Source organism: Acomys minous, assembly GCF_964271855.1.
Source record: "Acomys minous genome assembly, chromosome: 4".
Classification (NCBI taxonomy): Eukaryota; Metazoa; Chordata; class Mammalia; order Rodentia; family Muridae; genus Acomys; species Acomys minous.
In genome coordinates, this window is record NC_140486.1 from 26,309,332 (window position 1) to 26,325,869 (window position 16,538).

The 16,538-nt window shown below is 39.3% G+C and overlaps 1 protein-coding gene across 9 annotated transcripts in view; it reads right to left on the reverse strand.

Moving 5' to 3' along the window:
- Positions 1 to 521: 521 nt before the first annotated feature.
- The window catches only part of CSNK1A1 (casein kinase 1 alpha 1), a gene marked incomplete at its 3' end in the record, with an annotated part of 34,071 nt that continues 18,054 nt past the window's right edge, over positions 522 to 16,538 (reverse strand). For 2 of the 9 annotated variants that reach the window (XR_014779006.1, XR_014779007.1), the window contains 6 exons: positions 15,699 to 15,777; positions 15,137 to 15,211; positions 13,655 to 13,761; positions 11,988 to 12,136; positions 6,969 to 7,332; positions 5,795 to 6,200 (listed from right to left, as the gene is read on the reverse strand). Coding sequence is in view for 7 of the 9 variants with exons in the window: in XM_084780691.1 (XP_084636817.1) it covers positions 3,398 to 3,405; positions 10,196 to 10,225; positions 11,988 to 12,136; positions 13,655 to 13,761; positions 15,137 to 15,211; positions 15,699 to 15,777 (448 nt within the window). Of the gene's footprint in view, positions 3,406 to 5,794; positions 6,201 to 6,968; positions 7,333 to 10,191; positions 10,226 to 11,982; positions 12,137 to 13,654; positions 13,762 to 15,136; positions 15,212 to 15,698; positions 15,778 to 16,538 lie in introns of those variants that run through there. The other 7 variants (XM_084780694.1, XM_084780695.1, XM_084780691.1 and 4 more) reach the window with 7 other exon arrangements.

Here is a 16,538-nt window from a genome sequence, read left to right on the forward strand (position 1 = left end):
GAATGCTTGCCTGGCAGGCACAAGGCTGCCATGGTTCCACGCCTAATTGCAGCTGAACAATCCTAGCCAACAAACTCACTAAAATATGTACTAACTAAACTTGACATTATTCCAAACAGATGAGAAAGTCATTAAAAAATAACTGGGTTCTATTGAGGTGTCTTACTGACTGGGTCCCAATACACCCTAACAGCAACACAATGAAATTACTACCAATCAATGGCACTTTAAGGCAATGCAGACTGGGGATGTAGTGCAATAAGCCCTGTATACCTCCCACCACATACAAATGGGCCAGCACATCCGTAGTAAGTTTCTCATCTTTGCTACATGTCATACAAACATCCTCACATCATTTTGGGTGCCTTACAAACCAGTTTTGCCCAGAAGACCACCACACGCACACCCATACCCAATGAGGAGGGCCACTTTCAGCACACTTATACTGATGTTGCAAAAAACTTCAGTTGAGCTAAGGATGTTTGGATGGCCCTTTTTGCAATCTTCATGGCTCATTCTAGTTGAGTTACAATAAAACTATTCTTTATTACCCCAGCGATTTCCACGGAAGACAGCCTACTGGCTTAGACTACACCATCTCTGTGGTTCATGATTTATAACAATTCACCTCATGTTACAGTAAACTCTGAAATATTTACAGCACAATAGGAAATTAAAGCAGAGAAAATCACAGCAAAGGCAAGCCTTCCATGTCTACTCCTGATTTGTAAGAGCATATCCACAACCATATGGGAGAGACAACCAGCCTCTCCCTTTGTATATATTCTTTTTTATTTTCTTATTATACCTTCCCAAAACAGAGACATTCAACAGTAGTTAGAATGGCCATCTCCCAACATTTAAAAAAGCCGCATCACCCAATAGGTGAACAAAGAAAAGAGTGGTAACCTAGAGTTCAGCTGAGTCAGCCACTGTGGAGCCTTTAGTGGTGAGGTCTTCCAATCTCAAAGTGCTGTATCTTCAACGTATACCATCATTTTAGTGGAAAAACATAATTAATTTGGTGAAATGAGATTCATTTCCAGACAGGATTAATAACAGCATTCACTGAATTTCACGCTCTTCCTTGTGAACTGTGAAGAAAATGAATGGCAGCTAGAAGATCAATGGGATTCCAGCTCCAACTGCAGATGTAATGACAATATCCCAGGACAGAAACACTTCTATATTGATTCACAAAGCTAACAGCAGTTTTAAACCTGCAACTTAATTACAGACCAATGACACCACAACCTTTTCAAATGGCAAAAATACAAAAAAGTGTTACAAAAATATTTCAGAAAAAGTGCATAGTCTAAGTGCATAGTAAATAAAAGCACTGAAAAATATCTTGCTAGAGAGGGGGCTCAGCTTGGAGAGTTATTACCAATGCTGAACAGCTTTATCTTACACAAACTAGACTCAAAATAGCTTGATGAGACTGATTCCTGGCTAAAAAGTATCAAAGGGTTTATTAGTCAAGAAACAAATACCTTAACCGATAAGCATGGTTAGAAAAGAAACACGAAGCTGCCACCTCATCAGATCCACCTCATCATAAGACTGCTTCAGCTCTACGGTACTAATACATCTTTTGTTGACAGAATGTGCCAATCAGAGAATTAATTATTGCTGTTTAAAAAAGAAAAAAAGAAAAAAAGAAAAAAAAAAGAGGAAAACCACACAAATCAATCCTGACACAATCTTACCCAACACACATCAATTTACAATTCAAGATTTTACAAAACACCTAGTTATACAATAGGCTCCTGCCAGCATTTCAGAAAAATGTTTTTAAAATTTATCTTGACATGCTGTAAATGAATAAATTATATCATTCAGAGAATTAATGTAAGTTTTCTCTTCTCTTGGATCAGAGAAAAAACAAAACAAAGCAAAGAGTGTCCAAGAAAGGCTGGGAGGAAGCGTGCACAGGTACCTACAGAGGGGGGCTAGAGGGTCAACAGTCACTAGCTTCACACTGTATGACACTCTTACAGCCATTTCACAAGGATTTTGAAGAAAAATATTTTGTAATCTAGTTAAACCCTTTAACACTTCTACTCTTATTCAGAATCAGTCCATCTGCTAGGCAGTGGCAGCAGGAGTCAATGCCAAAGTTCTGGCAGCTGCAGTACTGGGGTATTGTGCCTGCAAGTTATAATAAACAAAAAGTGAAAGATGCCTTTTTCTTCAGATCAAGACAAAAAAAAAAAAAATTCTTGCAGCAAAGGAGGATCATAACAAATGGCTTGAAGTAGTCTATCAAAAACTCAGGGCCAGCCGTGCACAGCGGCTCATGTCTGTTTTCAGTCCCACCACGTTAGAGAGGCAGAGGCAGGAGGATCTGAGAGCTCTAGGCCAGCCTGGTCTATATAGTGGGTTCCAGGATAGGCCAGCTAGAGCTACAAAGTGAGACTCTGTCTCAAAATATTTAAAAAAAAAAAAAAAAAAAAAGGAAAAAAAGGGTGTGTGTGTGAGATATACTTCATAATGAGTCAGCAAGGCATTTTGTTGTTTAAAAAACTTCACTTCCTTACAGAAACAGTTTTTAGTTTTTAATGAACTTGTAAACAAAAAGCTCCCATTTCAAAATAAAAACAAAATCCCAGATCATATAGATGTTTACAGTGATTACATTTATCTAAGCAACACACATACATGTTCAGTTGAAAGACGGTAACTAAATTCCTGTGACAAATATGCTTTTTTAATAGCAAGAACATTATAGAGTTAATGCAGAGTTCTAAGAATAATCTAGTAGTCGCTATGTTTTTTTCTTACATCTTCACTTTAGATGCTGTTATCTCTAGCACAGGTAAGCAGGCAGAGTCTGTCAAATGCTCAAACACTGGAATCTTTGGTTGCTACCATGTCAGCCGGCTTGCAAACAAGAAGCCAGCCATTTAAAGAATGTTTTAAGTTAACAACTTGCAAACCCCAGGGATGGAGAACCCTAAGAACACACAATGGTGAACATTTACAACCATCACAACTGTGGCTGAAGACTGTTCATGCCATTCTTCTGAAATGAGATCTCAAAGCAGTATATAGTTCAAAATAAAAGGTTTTAACAAAAAATTGGCATATGCACAATTTCTCCACCAATTTGTGTGTCAACCATTTAGTTAACTTTTCCACTTGAAAAAAAAATGCAATAGAAAACCGGACACCATGTTTCACTACCTCAGTTAATATTCACAATTACAGCGGCTACAGCTCAGGATCAGCAGTACTGCCCAGAGCCAGTTTATACTGAAATTAAGTTCTTTACACCAAGTAAATGGTTGTCCACAACCACTGGCTAGTGTACATATGAACTAAAATGTCTAGATTTGGGGAGAAACAAATGCTGCTCCAATCATCTGCTCTGCTGCTTCTCTTCCTCAATTCAGGCTTAGAAACCTATTAAAAAAATTAAAACAGAAAAAAGATGTTACAAGTTTTAAACAAATATTCCCAAAATTATATAGTACTAGGACACTAATCACTTTTTAGTGGCTGTTTTTATCTGGAACATCACCAACCTAAACTTTACAGAAAAGAGTACATGTATTTCTAAATCAAGCCATCCCCTCCCCTGCCCCATTTTGAATGGCCCAGGAAGAAATCTATAGCACCCAATTCTAAGCTAGAGCTGCTATGTTCAAATGAGGATGCCCAGTTCCTCCCCTTTGGTACCCAGGACACACTACATTTCAAAAACCCAACAAACAAATGAAAAACAGATGCAGCAACTAGAGAACGATTCTACCTAGATCAGAAGCATGAATTTCTGCGCACATCATTTCTGATAGAGATTACATAACAATAAGCTTTAATGAATTCATCTAAAGCCTAACCTTGTGGTGTACCTCCAAGAAGTATGCTTTCTACACAAAACCTTCACATTAATCTTCATACTTCCTTACTTCCACTATTACATTAAATACATACTTCCTATGCTGTCCTGCTATAGTTCCTTCTCCCTACAAGGGGAATTCAGGGCTTCTTAAGATGGCCAGTTCCCTGGGCAGTGGTGGCATAGGCTCTTAATCCCAGCACTCCAGAGGCAGAGGCAGGTGGATCCCTGTGAGTTCGAGGTTAGCCTAGTCCAGGACAGCCAAGGCTACACAGTGAAACCATGTCTTGGAAAAAACAAAACAAAAAAAGACTGCCAGTTCAAATGATCTTTAGAATGGCTGGTTTTTTTTTGGCTTGAGACAGAATAAACACATCTACCTCTTAGAAATATCCCATAAGAGCCATTTTGTCTATTCCCTTTCAAAGGCCCAAGATGAATTAACTACATTTCTGACTATTTTTTTTAAAAACTTCTTTAGCAAAAGCAAAACACCACTACAACATGAACAAAACCATACTTTTGTCAGTAATAAATTGCTCCTCTTTTCTCTTCAAACATTGGTAGGATATCTTCTTTGGGTTTTTGGGATATAGAAAATACTTCCACTTAACTCTTTATAATGAAGGACTTTAAGAATAAAACTAGAAAGCCAGGTGTGGTGGCGCACACCTTTAATCCCAGCACTCGAGAGGCAGAGGCAGGCAGATCTCTGAGTTTGAGGACAGCCTGGTCTACAAAGTGAGTCCAGGACACCCAGGGCCACACAGAGAAACTGTCTTGAAAAACCAAAAAACAAGCCTAGTTTGAGGCTAGCCTAGTTTACAAAGTGAGCCCAGGATAGCTAAGACAACACAGAGAAACTCTGACTCAAAAAACTAAAAATAATAAAACTAGAAAGACATTATCAAGCATTTATAATCATATTTTAAAAAATCTATTCCACCACCTAACCAGGAACTTTTCATTTGGGGGGGGAAACCAGCCACCCTCATGTATTTGGTATATATGCGAGGCTAAGCTTTGAGGGAAAAAACTCCCCTATCCCAAAGTGTCTACTAAGAAAGAGCAGGTATATACCAAACACTGATTCCATAATCCCAAACTTACAGAAAACAAACATTAAACAAAGATTATGAAGTAGCATCAGTACATTTAAAACCAAAGTGTACCTGTGTGTGGGCACATATACACTGTATAGGCGCACACGTATGCATGGTAGAAATTGAAATCAGGTCTTTCCCAATGGCTCACCACCTTGCATATAGTGATGCAAGGCCTCTCACTGAACTTGGGAGCCCACAATGCGGCCAGCTTGCTTTATGAATTCTGTCTCTGCCTCCCAAATGCTGGGATTACAGGTGGGCTACATGTCCACCTATTCTTTTTTTCAAGACAGGGTTTCTCTGCGTAGTCTTGACTGTCCTTAACCAGGCTGGCCCTGAACTCAGAGAGATCTGCCTGCCTCTGCCTCCCTGAGTGCTGGGATTACAGGTGTGCCACCACCATACTCAGCTTACCCACCCATTCTTAAGGGTTCTGGACATTCTAGTCCTCAGTCTGTGCTAAGTGCTTTATTCTGCCAGGTGCCCAGCCAGAGTAAGGCATACTTTAAAAGGCTTTCTACCAAACCTTAATTACATCTATAAGCCTGACCACACCTGTGATCTAATTCCAGTTTTACAGGTTAAAGCTATTTAAACCAAGAGACTATTTGACTAGCTAAAGAAAAATGACCTTTAACCCATCAGGATTTGGCCTTAAGTATTGAAGTTATTCATAAATACTGTAAAAACAAGTATGCTTTTGCAGCTACTAAAACTAGAATTTTCTCCCTTTATAATTTGCTATAATCATATCATTATATTTTAGTAATCTCATTGTTATATTGAACATCCCTCCACACAGCAGATTTGAAGTGGAAAACCAGTCGCTACAAACTGTAAGCCAAAATACAAGACAACATGGTTTCTTTAATGAAGGGAAGTTCTATGTCAGAAGTCTATCTGTGGAGCTGCTAGGTCAGTCTGTGGTTACAATTGTTTAGGGACTGGTTGAAGGTTAGCCTACAACATTCCTGGTGAATGCAGGTGTGAAATCCAGACACAGTTCTTCAGCTAGATAGGCCAACAGTAGAAGTCTATGCAGGTATCTCTCCAATGAGCTGTCCTGTGATATCACTTAAGAAGGAAACACATTTCATCAGGTCTCCAACATTCAATCTTCAACGAACAAGCACTCTCCTCCAGCGTGCTTTAGTCTTTTGTTTTTCTAATCTTGCAGTCTTGGCAACACCTCTGGTTCCAGAGTGCATCTTCCTTGTAACCGCAGTGAGAATAAGGGATGAATGTCTCCATTCCTGCGGCAGGGCAGAATGAAGAATATTACCAAAGTTTGCAGGATTAGTGTGATGATCCAGGAATTAATGACAATTAAGATTCTTTCCAAGTCTTCAAATAGGAAAAATGTACTTATTTTTATGTAATATTCATACTTTATGCCCTCAAAAAGATATCTACAAGAAATGTATCTTTTATTCATGAGTTCATTTCAAACAAGTCCAATTTGTAAAAAGACAGAACCAGAATCCACTTAAGAAAGATATAATTGTATTTTGAGACAGGCGCTCCAGTCTCTATATAGCTCTGTATTGATGGGATTATAAATAAGGCCACCATATGGCAATAAAGTTTTATGTATTTGTGGAGGGTGTTTGAAATTTAGGCTCCTTCCACATAATTAAAAACAAAATAAAAACAAAAACAAAAACCAAAGAACTGTTTGAAGCTATTTTGCAATTCAAATATCACTATAACAATGTCATTTATATTAACTAATGTTTCCTACAACATTCTTATACGGGCTTCTGGTTAAGCTAAGTGAATTTTGAATTAAGCTGCCAGTATGTACAAGCTCACTACGTCCTACTAAACCAACAACCCAACAATCCTATTAACTCTTCTCCACAAACAACTAAAACAGTGAAAGATAAAAGCATTTAAAAAAAAAATCACAAATTGATAATTTGTATGTAACAGGTTCAAACCATCTTTGAGTTGTACCAACAGATTAAGGATCTGAATTATTGTCCTCTAACTGGTTTCTATAGTTGTTAAGCCTAATATACCTGTTACGAATGGATCCTTCCCAAGGGCAGATGGTGGGCACTTTACAGCATCATGGTGTAGCAGCACTGTTAGGTCTTCTGATGCTTATCATCCACAGCAGACACGCTGAACGTTACCAGGTCTAGCAAGCCTTGGAGAGATCTCTTGCAGCTTCATCTTTATTTCTTCTTGGACTATGTTATTCTCTTCAGCTTTACTGTCCACAATGAAAATAGCTGACGAAAACCCAAGGCTTCAGCAAGCAGATTCAGTTCCTTGGTCTTCTTCAGACTAAGTGTATTCAGGGTACATCAGTCCTTCCAGATATTCTAAGATCTTCCCTTCTGTGTTTTGGATTAAGCTGCTGATTTATCAGCTGTGTTCCTGGCAGCAGTTGGTGAAGCCAGAAAAGGTTAGGCTACATGTAAAATAGGAGGTGAAGCCCATTGCTGGAGGACCACTGATATAGGTAGGTTAATATAAGGGAAGGACACTTCAGATCTCTGAAGGCCCACACAATCTTCACGACCATTTATATTGTATGTAGTAACACGGTTTAATACTTATGTCTGAGACAGTGAGCAGTTAAAGACAGTAGGATAGTAGAATGCCCTGGATATCTGCCATCTAAATGATCTAGCTAAATCCTCCCACCTTGTCTGTAACTCAAGAAAAAAACAAACCAAAACAAAAAACTGGCGAGCTTCAACTTTGTACGTGTGCTTTTGAGAAGAGAGCACACAGGGGAACCCAGGCAGCCCTCACACTGGTGGTTCTATCACCTCAGCTGCTTGTGAGCACATCAGAATTAACTGAAGTTAAATGTTTTTATTAAAATAGTTTTTTCTTTGCTCTTTCTATGTCACAAATAAGTACCACTCTGATAATTACATAGTTGAAGAACACCAAATATACCGGATTTCCAAGGGCTCAGAGTGCACAGCCTTTTATTCTTTCTCTCCCTTGTACATGAATAAAAGCAAAAATTTAAAATCTTGGAGCACTTCAGCACTGGGGGCAAAAATCTAAGAGACTTAAGAAAAAATGCTTCTCTCTTGGTCTTGACTGGCTCCGGAATGTAATAATTAAAAGGCCTAGAAGTACAAGTTATCAGTGCAGAACTATAGCTAACATTATAAGCACATGTTAGCTAAACAAGCAAGATTTAGAAGAATCATTGAACATTCTCAGGGAGTGGCTAGAATTTTCTGTAATCTATGGAAGAAACATACATTAAAAAATAACCTAGCACCAGGCGGTGGTGGCTCACACCTTTAATCCCAGCACTTGGGAGGCAGAGGCAGGTGGATCGCTGTGAGTTCGAGGCTAGCCTGGTCTACAAAGCAAGTCTAGGACAGTCAAGGCTACACAGAGAAACCCTGTCTTGAAAAACCAAATCATAAAAACAAGCCCCCAAGCCCCAAAAAACCACCTGGCTGGCCGTGGTGGCACAAACCTTTAATCCCAGCACTCTGGGTTCAAGGCTAGCTTGGTCTACAAAGTAAGTCCAGGACAGCCAGGACTGTTACACAGAGAAACCCTGCCTTGAAAATAAACAAACAACAACAACCCCTGTATGGAAAAACAAACAAAAAAAGCAAATCCAAACAAGCCCCCCCCACAAATCCAAAAGAACTAAAAAAATATGTATCAGTAAATGTCACCATTGAGAGACTCTTTCCAGAAGAGAACATTCATGATAGAGACCTGCTTGCCAAAGATTTATGCAACTGCATTAACTAACATGCAAGCATCTGAGATTATGACCAAAAGGAAAATTATAATGTATATTCTAAGAAGTACCCTTACTTTTTTTGGGGGGGGGGGTGTGTGTGTCTTGAAGACAGTCTCACTATACAGCCCTGCCTCCCAAGTGCTGGGATTAAAGGTGTGTGCCACCAACCCAGCCACTTTCTATACTTTTTAAGCAGAGAGATACTGACCGGTGTCACCATTATTGGAAGATACCATGCTTGCCAAAGATTTATGCAACTGCATTAACTAACATGCAAGCATCTGAGATTATGACCAAAAGGAAAATTATAATGTATATTCTAAGAAGTACCCTTACTTTTTTTTTGGGGGGGGGTGTGTGTGTCTTGAAGACAGTCTCACTATACAGCCCTGCCTCCCAAGTGCTGGGATTAAAGGTGTGTGCCACCAACCCAGCCACTTTCTATACTTTTTAAGCAGAGAGATACTGACCGGTGTCACCATTATTGGAAGATACCATGAAATCAAAAGCTATAGCAGAAGAAACTGAACCTATAGTTTTATATACCCTATTCAAGGCATCAATAAACTACGCAATATGAGGGGCGGTGTCTATCACTAGGTTCCTCGTGCTTACTTGATGTGCCCTTAGGGTCTTTATGTACACAAAGAGCTGTTTGTCCTATCCACCAATTGTTTACAGATGTTGTTTTGAGATGTGTTTCAGCCTCATTATGTTATCTTGGTTAGCCTTAAACCAGAGATCTGTTTGCTGGGATTCAGGGCATGTGCCTCACCATGCCCAGCCCTTGCTGCCCCAGATAGTTTTTTCTTTTTTAAATATAGGATTTCTCTGTGTAGCTTTAGCTGCCCTAGCTTGCTTGCTTTTAAAATGTAGGTTCTGGGGACTGAACTCAGGTCCCATTTCCTAGAAGGCAACTTACCAACTTAGCTATCTTTCCTGCCCCTAGAACGATGCGTTCGCAAGCAATATGTTGTTCATGAACAAAAAATATATCTTAGTAACCCATTCCACCCAACTAACTGAGCTCCGGAATTAATGGCCCAAGCTGGCCATTAACTCCTGAGCTCAAGTGATTCTCTTGACTCTGCCTTAGCAATCTCAGTTGCTAAGATTATAAGCACTTCATCTCACTGAACCTGACCTTAGAAATGTACATTTGAAAGTAGTCAATAATATAATGTTATTTATTGAAAAGTCTAATATTTCAGATCATTACAAATCCGTGTACATGTAATAATTTGCATGACCACTATGTCTAATGATGTGTTGGTTCCCCTCCCCCTACAGGGTTTCTCTGTGCAACCTTGGCTGTCCTGGACTCACTTTGTAGACCAGGCTCGCCTTGAACTCACAGCGATCCGCCACCACACCTAACTGGAGTTTTTGTTTGTTTTTGTTTTTAATCTGTTTTAAGATTTCAAGTTACTTTCATGAAAAAGTTACAATACAGGAAGAAGGCTTAAACTTAAAATGTTTAATCACGTTTCTTTTTCAAGGAAACATACTAACTCAGTGGATCCAACTTCTCGTCTTTAATACCTGGATAAAGCAGGACAAAAATTCTGCTTGTTTATTCAGTAAGAAACACATAGTAAATTGGAACAATAACACTAGGTTAAAATTAAGGTACTTTTTTCTGAAGCCTGCTGAATGCCTGAAGAAAAATGTTCTAGGCCAGATTAGATTTCAATCTTTGTTTTAGAAGCTACAGTTCGTGATGATCCTATTATCCCAGCCAACTTTCCACAAAGAAAATAAGGCTTCATTTCATGAAAAAAGCAAATATATTATTATATGTCAAGCTTACTATCATAGTTAAACTCTACTTGCCTTCACCTCAACAATGAAACCACTTCTCACCAATACTTGGCTATACAGTATTAAGAGACGTGAGGAAGCATCAAAATTCCAATTGAGGTGCAGAGGCTACGCTCTTTAGTGTAGGCCGCATCATCTAAGTCCCTCACCTACACTAATCTTCAACTCCATTCTTCCCACAGACACAACCATAGAAAGGAAGCCCTCAACTTTTATGACAGCTGCTGGGATCAGGATGACATCAGTTCAGTTCACTTCAAGTATTCCTCAGATATTAGAAGCTTTTCTTTTTTAAAAAGGAAGGGAGGGTCTTGTGTAGTCCTGGTTGTCCTAGAATTTGCTCTGAAAACCAGGGCAGCCTTGAACTCACAGAGATCTGCCTGTCTTTGCCTCCCAAGTACTAGGATTAAAGGCGTGCCACCACACCCAGCCCTGGAGTCTAAGTTTAAAAAGTGATTTAAATACAACACTAAAAATACAGAGCAAATACTAATATTTGAAAACCATGTTCAGACTAGAGCAGCCTTTCAGAAATTAAGTAATTACAAACCAAAAAGCAAACCTTAGCTGCCCACCACTTGCACAAAGCATGCAGGCATCAGAGGTAAGGCTCATGAGGAGGCAGGAGTGAATGCTAAGGCACCAGGAGTCCAGACTGCTGCTGTGCTCTAGCAGTTCTGCTGCCCAGAAGCACTGCAAGTGCCAAAGAGACAGAAAGACTAGCGGTTTGATGGCATTTGCCTCAGTTATCTTTACTTGACAAGGACTAACTAAAAGCTTCAGTTCCACATTGAGCTCTAGTGTCTCCAGTTTCTTAGCATTTAAATAAAGCACTCCTCTTAAGGATCATTCTGAAATTAAGATCTCATAGGTCATTAGCAGAGAATTTGATTTTGGAAGTTATGCTGAGCTTCGCAGTTAACAAAGTGCTCTGCAACTGAGAAGACTGACATGCTGATGGCAATGCCAAGACTCACCTCTTGAAATTACATCATTTTCACATTAAATACTAAAGTATTAACATGCAAACAAAAAATTTAAATATCAACACTGTTAGTCTGGAATTAAGTCAAATTATCATGGCTAACCAGATTATTTAAAAAAAAAAAATCAACAAGTGTTAGGTCTAGGATTTTGGATTGATTGGTAATACCATATTCCCAACACCAATTTTGGAAAGTGTTAATGAATGAGTAAAAAAGATGCAGTTGTTAAAAATGACCCAAAATCCCAAGAGAAATGATATAATATTACACACATATATGTATATGCAAATATACATATATATGAACAAGGACATTTGGGTTTAAAGTTAGTAGTCAAATTTTCCAAGGACGTCTTTTTTTTTTTTTTTTAAATACGAGGCCAAATTTTATGTGTTTTAAAAAACCACCTCCTTGATCTAACACTGTTAGAACTGAATGAATTACCCAATTTGCATTTAATTTTTCCCTGTAACGTCACTTGGTTCTTGGCTACTAACCTTTCATGTTACTCTTGGTTTTGTCAGTTTGCTTGCCTGTGGGGGTTTGGGCCTGCTGACCCTGCCCACTGGAAGAGGCTGCCTGCTGTGCTGCTTTCTGCTTTAACATCGTCCAATCAAATGTGTAGTCATATTGGTGGTTCAGGGTCCTGGAAAAGAAATAGAATGTCATGTTTACTTTTTAATAATGGCGTGCAGCTAAGTATTCCAGAATGGTCTACACAGTGAGACCCTGTCTTCTAAAAAGGCATAGTGTGGTGCATGCCTCTCATCCTCACTTTGGAGGTGGAAGCAGCCTGTGAATTCTGTTCAGGGCAGCCAGAATTGTTACTCAGAGAAACCCTGTCTCAAAAAAACAGAAAACAAACAAATCCATAAAACAAAACAAACCCATTTTGCCAAAGGGACACACTGGGAATGAGAAATCAGAATAAGCAACTAAAGTGAGCCAAGCTGTCTATACCTAGCGAGACTCACAGAGCACCCGGTAAGGAACATATACAGAACTGGCCGAGCAGGGGAAATGGTATTAGCATCTTGAGACCTCGTTTTTGGGACTAATGGATTACTGTTGTTTTCTTTCAAGAATCCTAGTCATGGATATGCTGAAGTCTGGCCTTAACTAGCCATGGTGCGGGGGATGACCTTGGGCATCCAATCCTCCCACTTCTATCTCTTAGGTGCTGGTGTCCTGATATACCTCTGGCAGATTCTGTATTGTAATTGCCTTTTTCAAGACAAGTGCCTGAGCATTGAATGCCTCCATGCTCTGCTTTTAATCTGGTATTGAATAGGACTCTATACCATTGAAACTACAGTTTACAGATTTAAATCTTTTTTTCACTGAATTGTTGTTATGCCCCCTACCCCACTCCCCAATTCCAGGAGCACAACTCATTCAGTATGTATAACATCACTTGCATGTATGTGTTCAGGGCTGACCACTGTGTATTAACCCACTGGTATGTTTTTCCATAGGGAAGACAAGTTCTCCTGCTCCCAGCATTCCTTAAGTTTTTTTGTTTTGTTTTGGATATTAGAAACAGGGTTTCTGTCTAGCCTTGGCTTTCCTAGACTCACTTTGTAGACCAGGCTGGCCTCGAACTCACAGCGATCCACTTGCCTCTGTCTCCCGAGTGCTGGTATTAGAGGTGTGTACCACCACCGCCCAGCTAAAGATGAATTTTTAAAATAAGCTTTGTTTTGTTTTTTAAAAAGATTAATTTATTATTATGTACATAGTGCTCTGCCTACATGTACCTCTGCAGGCCAAAAGAGGGCAACAGATCACATTATAGTTGGTTGTGAGCCACCACGTGGTTGCTGGTAATTCAACTTAGGACCTCTGGAAGAGACAGTGCTCTGAGCCATCTCTCCAGCCGCGTTCTTTAGTTTAAGCAGTCATGCTGCTGAAATTTTACAGATGTACCTTCTGACATCCCCAGGATACATCCCTGCCCTGGCCTCCGTGTATGTGTGTGCATGTGTGGCGGCCCTATGGAGGCCACCAAAGGTATATGATTCTGTGAAGCTAGAGTTGTGTTTGGCTATGTGTTGGCCAATATGAGTGGTGGAAGCCAAATCTATGTTGTCTGCAAGAGTAGTACGCCCTTTAACTGCTCAGCCATCTCTCAGCCTCTGCAGCCACTTGTATCTCAACAACTGACCTGAAAAGGATGCGGAATAGCTGCCTCAGATACATGTAATCCGGAGCTTCCTCAAAGCGCAGCCCTCGACAGTAATTTAAGTACATGGCAAATTCTGCAGGAAACCCCTATAATTCAACATTTAAAACACAGTGGAAAGGAAAAACACTAAGTTAGCCGGGGGGTGGGTGGGTTAAAAGTTTTGAAATATTAGCAAATATATATAAATAAATAATTTCTGTACTTTGTAGAAAGCTATCTTGGTTTTCTCACAGATTTAAGCTGAAGTTCACCATCTACTCACTCTAGAGCATTTAAGATGCTGTTGTGGTCCTGGCTACCCTTTATTGTTTAGTTGGGTTTTTGTTGTTAACTTGACAAAAGCTAGAGTCATGTGGGAACTAACCTATGGGGCATTTTCTTGATTAATGACTGAGGTGGGAGTGTCCTTCTCACAGGAGATGGCACCACCCATGGGGAGCAAGCCAGTAAGCAGCAGCCCACCATTTGGCTTTTGCTTCAGTTTTTTTTACTCCAGGCTCCTGTTGACTTCCTTCAGTGTTAAGAGACGAAATAAACCCCTTCTTCCCTAAGTTGCTTTTGGTCATAGTGTTACTTCACAGCAATAGAAATCCTAAGACAACTGTAAAAGAAACAACCCTTTTCTATAGCACTATGCTAAAAAAAAAAATTTTTTTTTTTAAATTCAGAACTTATTGGGAGAGCAATACAAAGACAACTGACTTTTTTGTCATACCAGGAAAATGACTAGGGCAGGATAATTTCCCCTACCCTATGATCAGAAGTGTTTTTGTTTTATTTTTATTTTTTTCATTAACAGGACTACTCTTTACTTACTTTCTGTGTCTACTGTGTCTGGGTATGGATATCTATGTGCTTTGGCTCTCGCATGTGGAAAAGAGAACAACTTGTAGTAGCTGGTTCGTTCCTTCCTTGTCTTAGGGATCAAACTCAGGTCAACAGATTTGGTGGCAGGTGTCTTTACTCACTGTGCCACCTTGCTGACCTTGATACAAACCAAGATTTATTTTTAAAAGATTTATACTTGTATGTGTTTACTGTGCCTGCCTCATGTGTACTTGGTTCCCAGTGGTTATAAATCGCCCAACACATGTACTAAGAACTGAAAGTGCATCCCCCGGAAGAACAGCAAATATTACTTTTGTTTATTTTTTGAGGTAAGATCTCTCTACATAGCCCAGGAAGTCCTGGAACTCACTAACCCTAACCTCCTGATTGTGACTCTGGAATGCTGGGATTAAAGGTAGAAGTGTGACACCACACTTGGCACAAGAAAACTTAAGGGCTCCAGCCCACATTATTTATTTAGTTGGAGTCTTACTACTTTAACTCTGGATGCATAAGTCTTTCTGTGTATATATACCAGGACTGCCTCTGCCTCCCAAGTGCTGGGATTAAAGGTGTATACCACCACACCAGGCCCAAGTTAATAATTTTTAAACATTCATCATATACACTTACCTTACACAAAACTTCAACTGGAGTGGACATCTTCTTTTCACTAATCTTTTCATACTTTTGTTTCTTTGTTGCAGCCTGTAAGAAAATGAGTATAAAAGATGGATTTCATGCTTAGAAGTAAGTGTACCAGTTGAACTCACTCAACAGAGATGTATACAAGAGATTCAGTAGGTAAAGAACGCATGGAATCACGTTCCTATTGGATAAAACTATTCATGAAAGAACTGAGCATTTTACTGTTTTTCTTTAAAGGTTCAAAATAGCTATCAAATTTTTTACCACTGACTTATTAACATACACTCAAAAGCACACCTCAACATCAAAAGCTCACTCACACTTTGGTCACTTTAGAGTATCAGCACAAGGAAACCAACAGTCTTAACAATTTATTTTCTTTCTTTTCTTCTCTCCCTTTCAAAGCTCTTACCCTGAGATGGATGTTGCCTAGTTTGCTCTTAATCTACTGGGCCCATACTACCCCAAATTCTGGGATCGCCTGTCTCATATTTTTCCTTCAAATAATATAAACAAAATACCCCCAAGCAATTTGAGTCTGACTCACCTTTAGCCCTTGCCATGGCAGACTGGTTCTATTAAAATACATCAAAACGTATCCTAAAGATTCCATGTCATCTCGGCGACTAGAAAACAGAATATTATTTTATGAACCAGATTATAGAAAAACATGAAAACTAAGTACTGTACATACACACAGCACACAAATGAAGGTAAAGAACTACCTGGTATCTTACAAAATTAGGCAACTAAACTAATAAAGTTCAAAACAGATTGTTAACTACTCACAAGACTGTCATAAGACTTAGATTGCCTGGTGGTGCACACCTTTAATCCTAGCACTTGGGAGGCAGAAGCAGGCGGATTGCTCTGAGTTCGAGGCCAGTCTGGTCTACAAAGTGAATCCAGGAAAACCAAGGCTCCACATAGAAACCCTGTCTCAATAAACAAAACAAAACAAAACAAAACAAAAAGTAGATATTATGTTAAACTGCAAAAAGAAACGTTAAAATTCTAATTATGTTTCCAACGTCCATGTTTAACAGACTTTTCCATTTCTTCCTTTTTGAGATGGGGGGTCTCACAACGTAGACCCAGTAATCTACTGCTAGTCATGTAACCCAGAATGACCTTGAATTGCTAACAATCTTCCTGTTTCAGCCTCCTAGTACAAGACTGTAAGTGTGTCACCATACCAGATATTTAGCTCTCTATTCCAGAGACAACTTTCAAGAAAATAAAAGGCCCTGATTTATTTAATTGGGTTCTCTGCACTAACAACAAAAGGTAAAACAATCAGCAATTACTTAGATCATCAGCCAAGAAGCACCCTACCTAAGAAACTTAAATACAAACAAACTCAAGAAAAGCCATCAACAGTTTACCT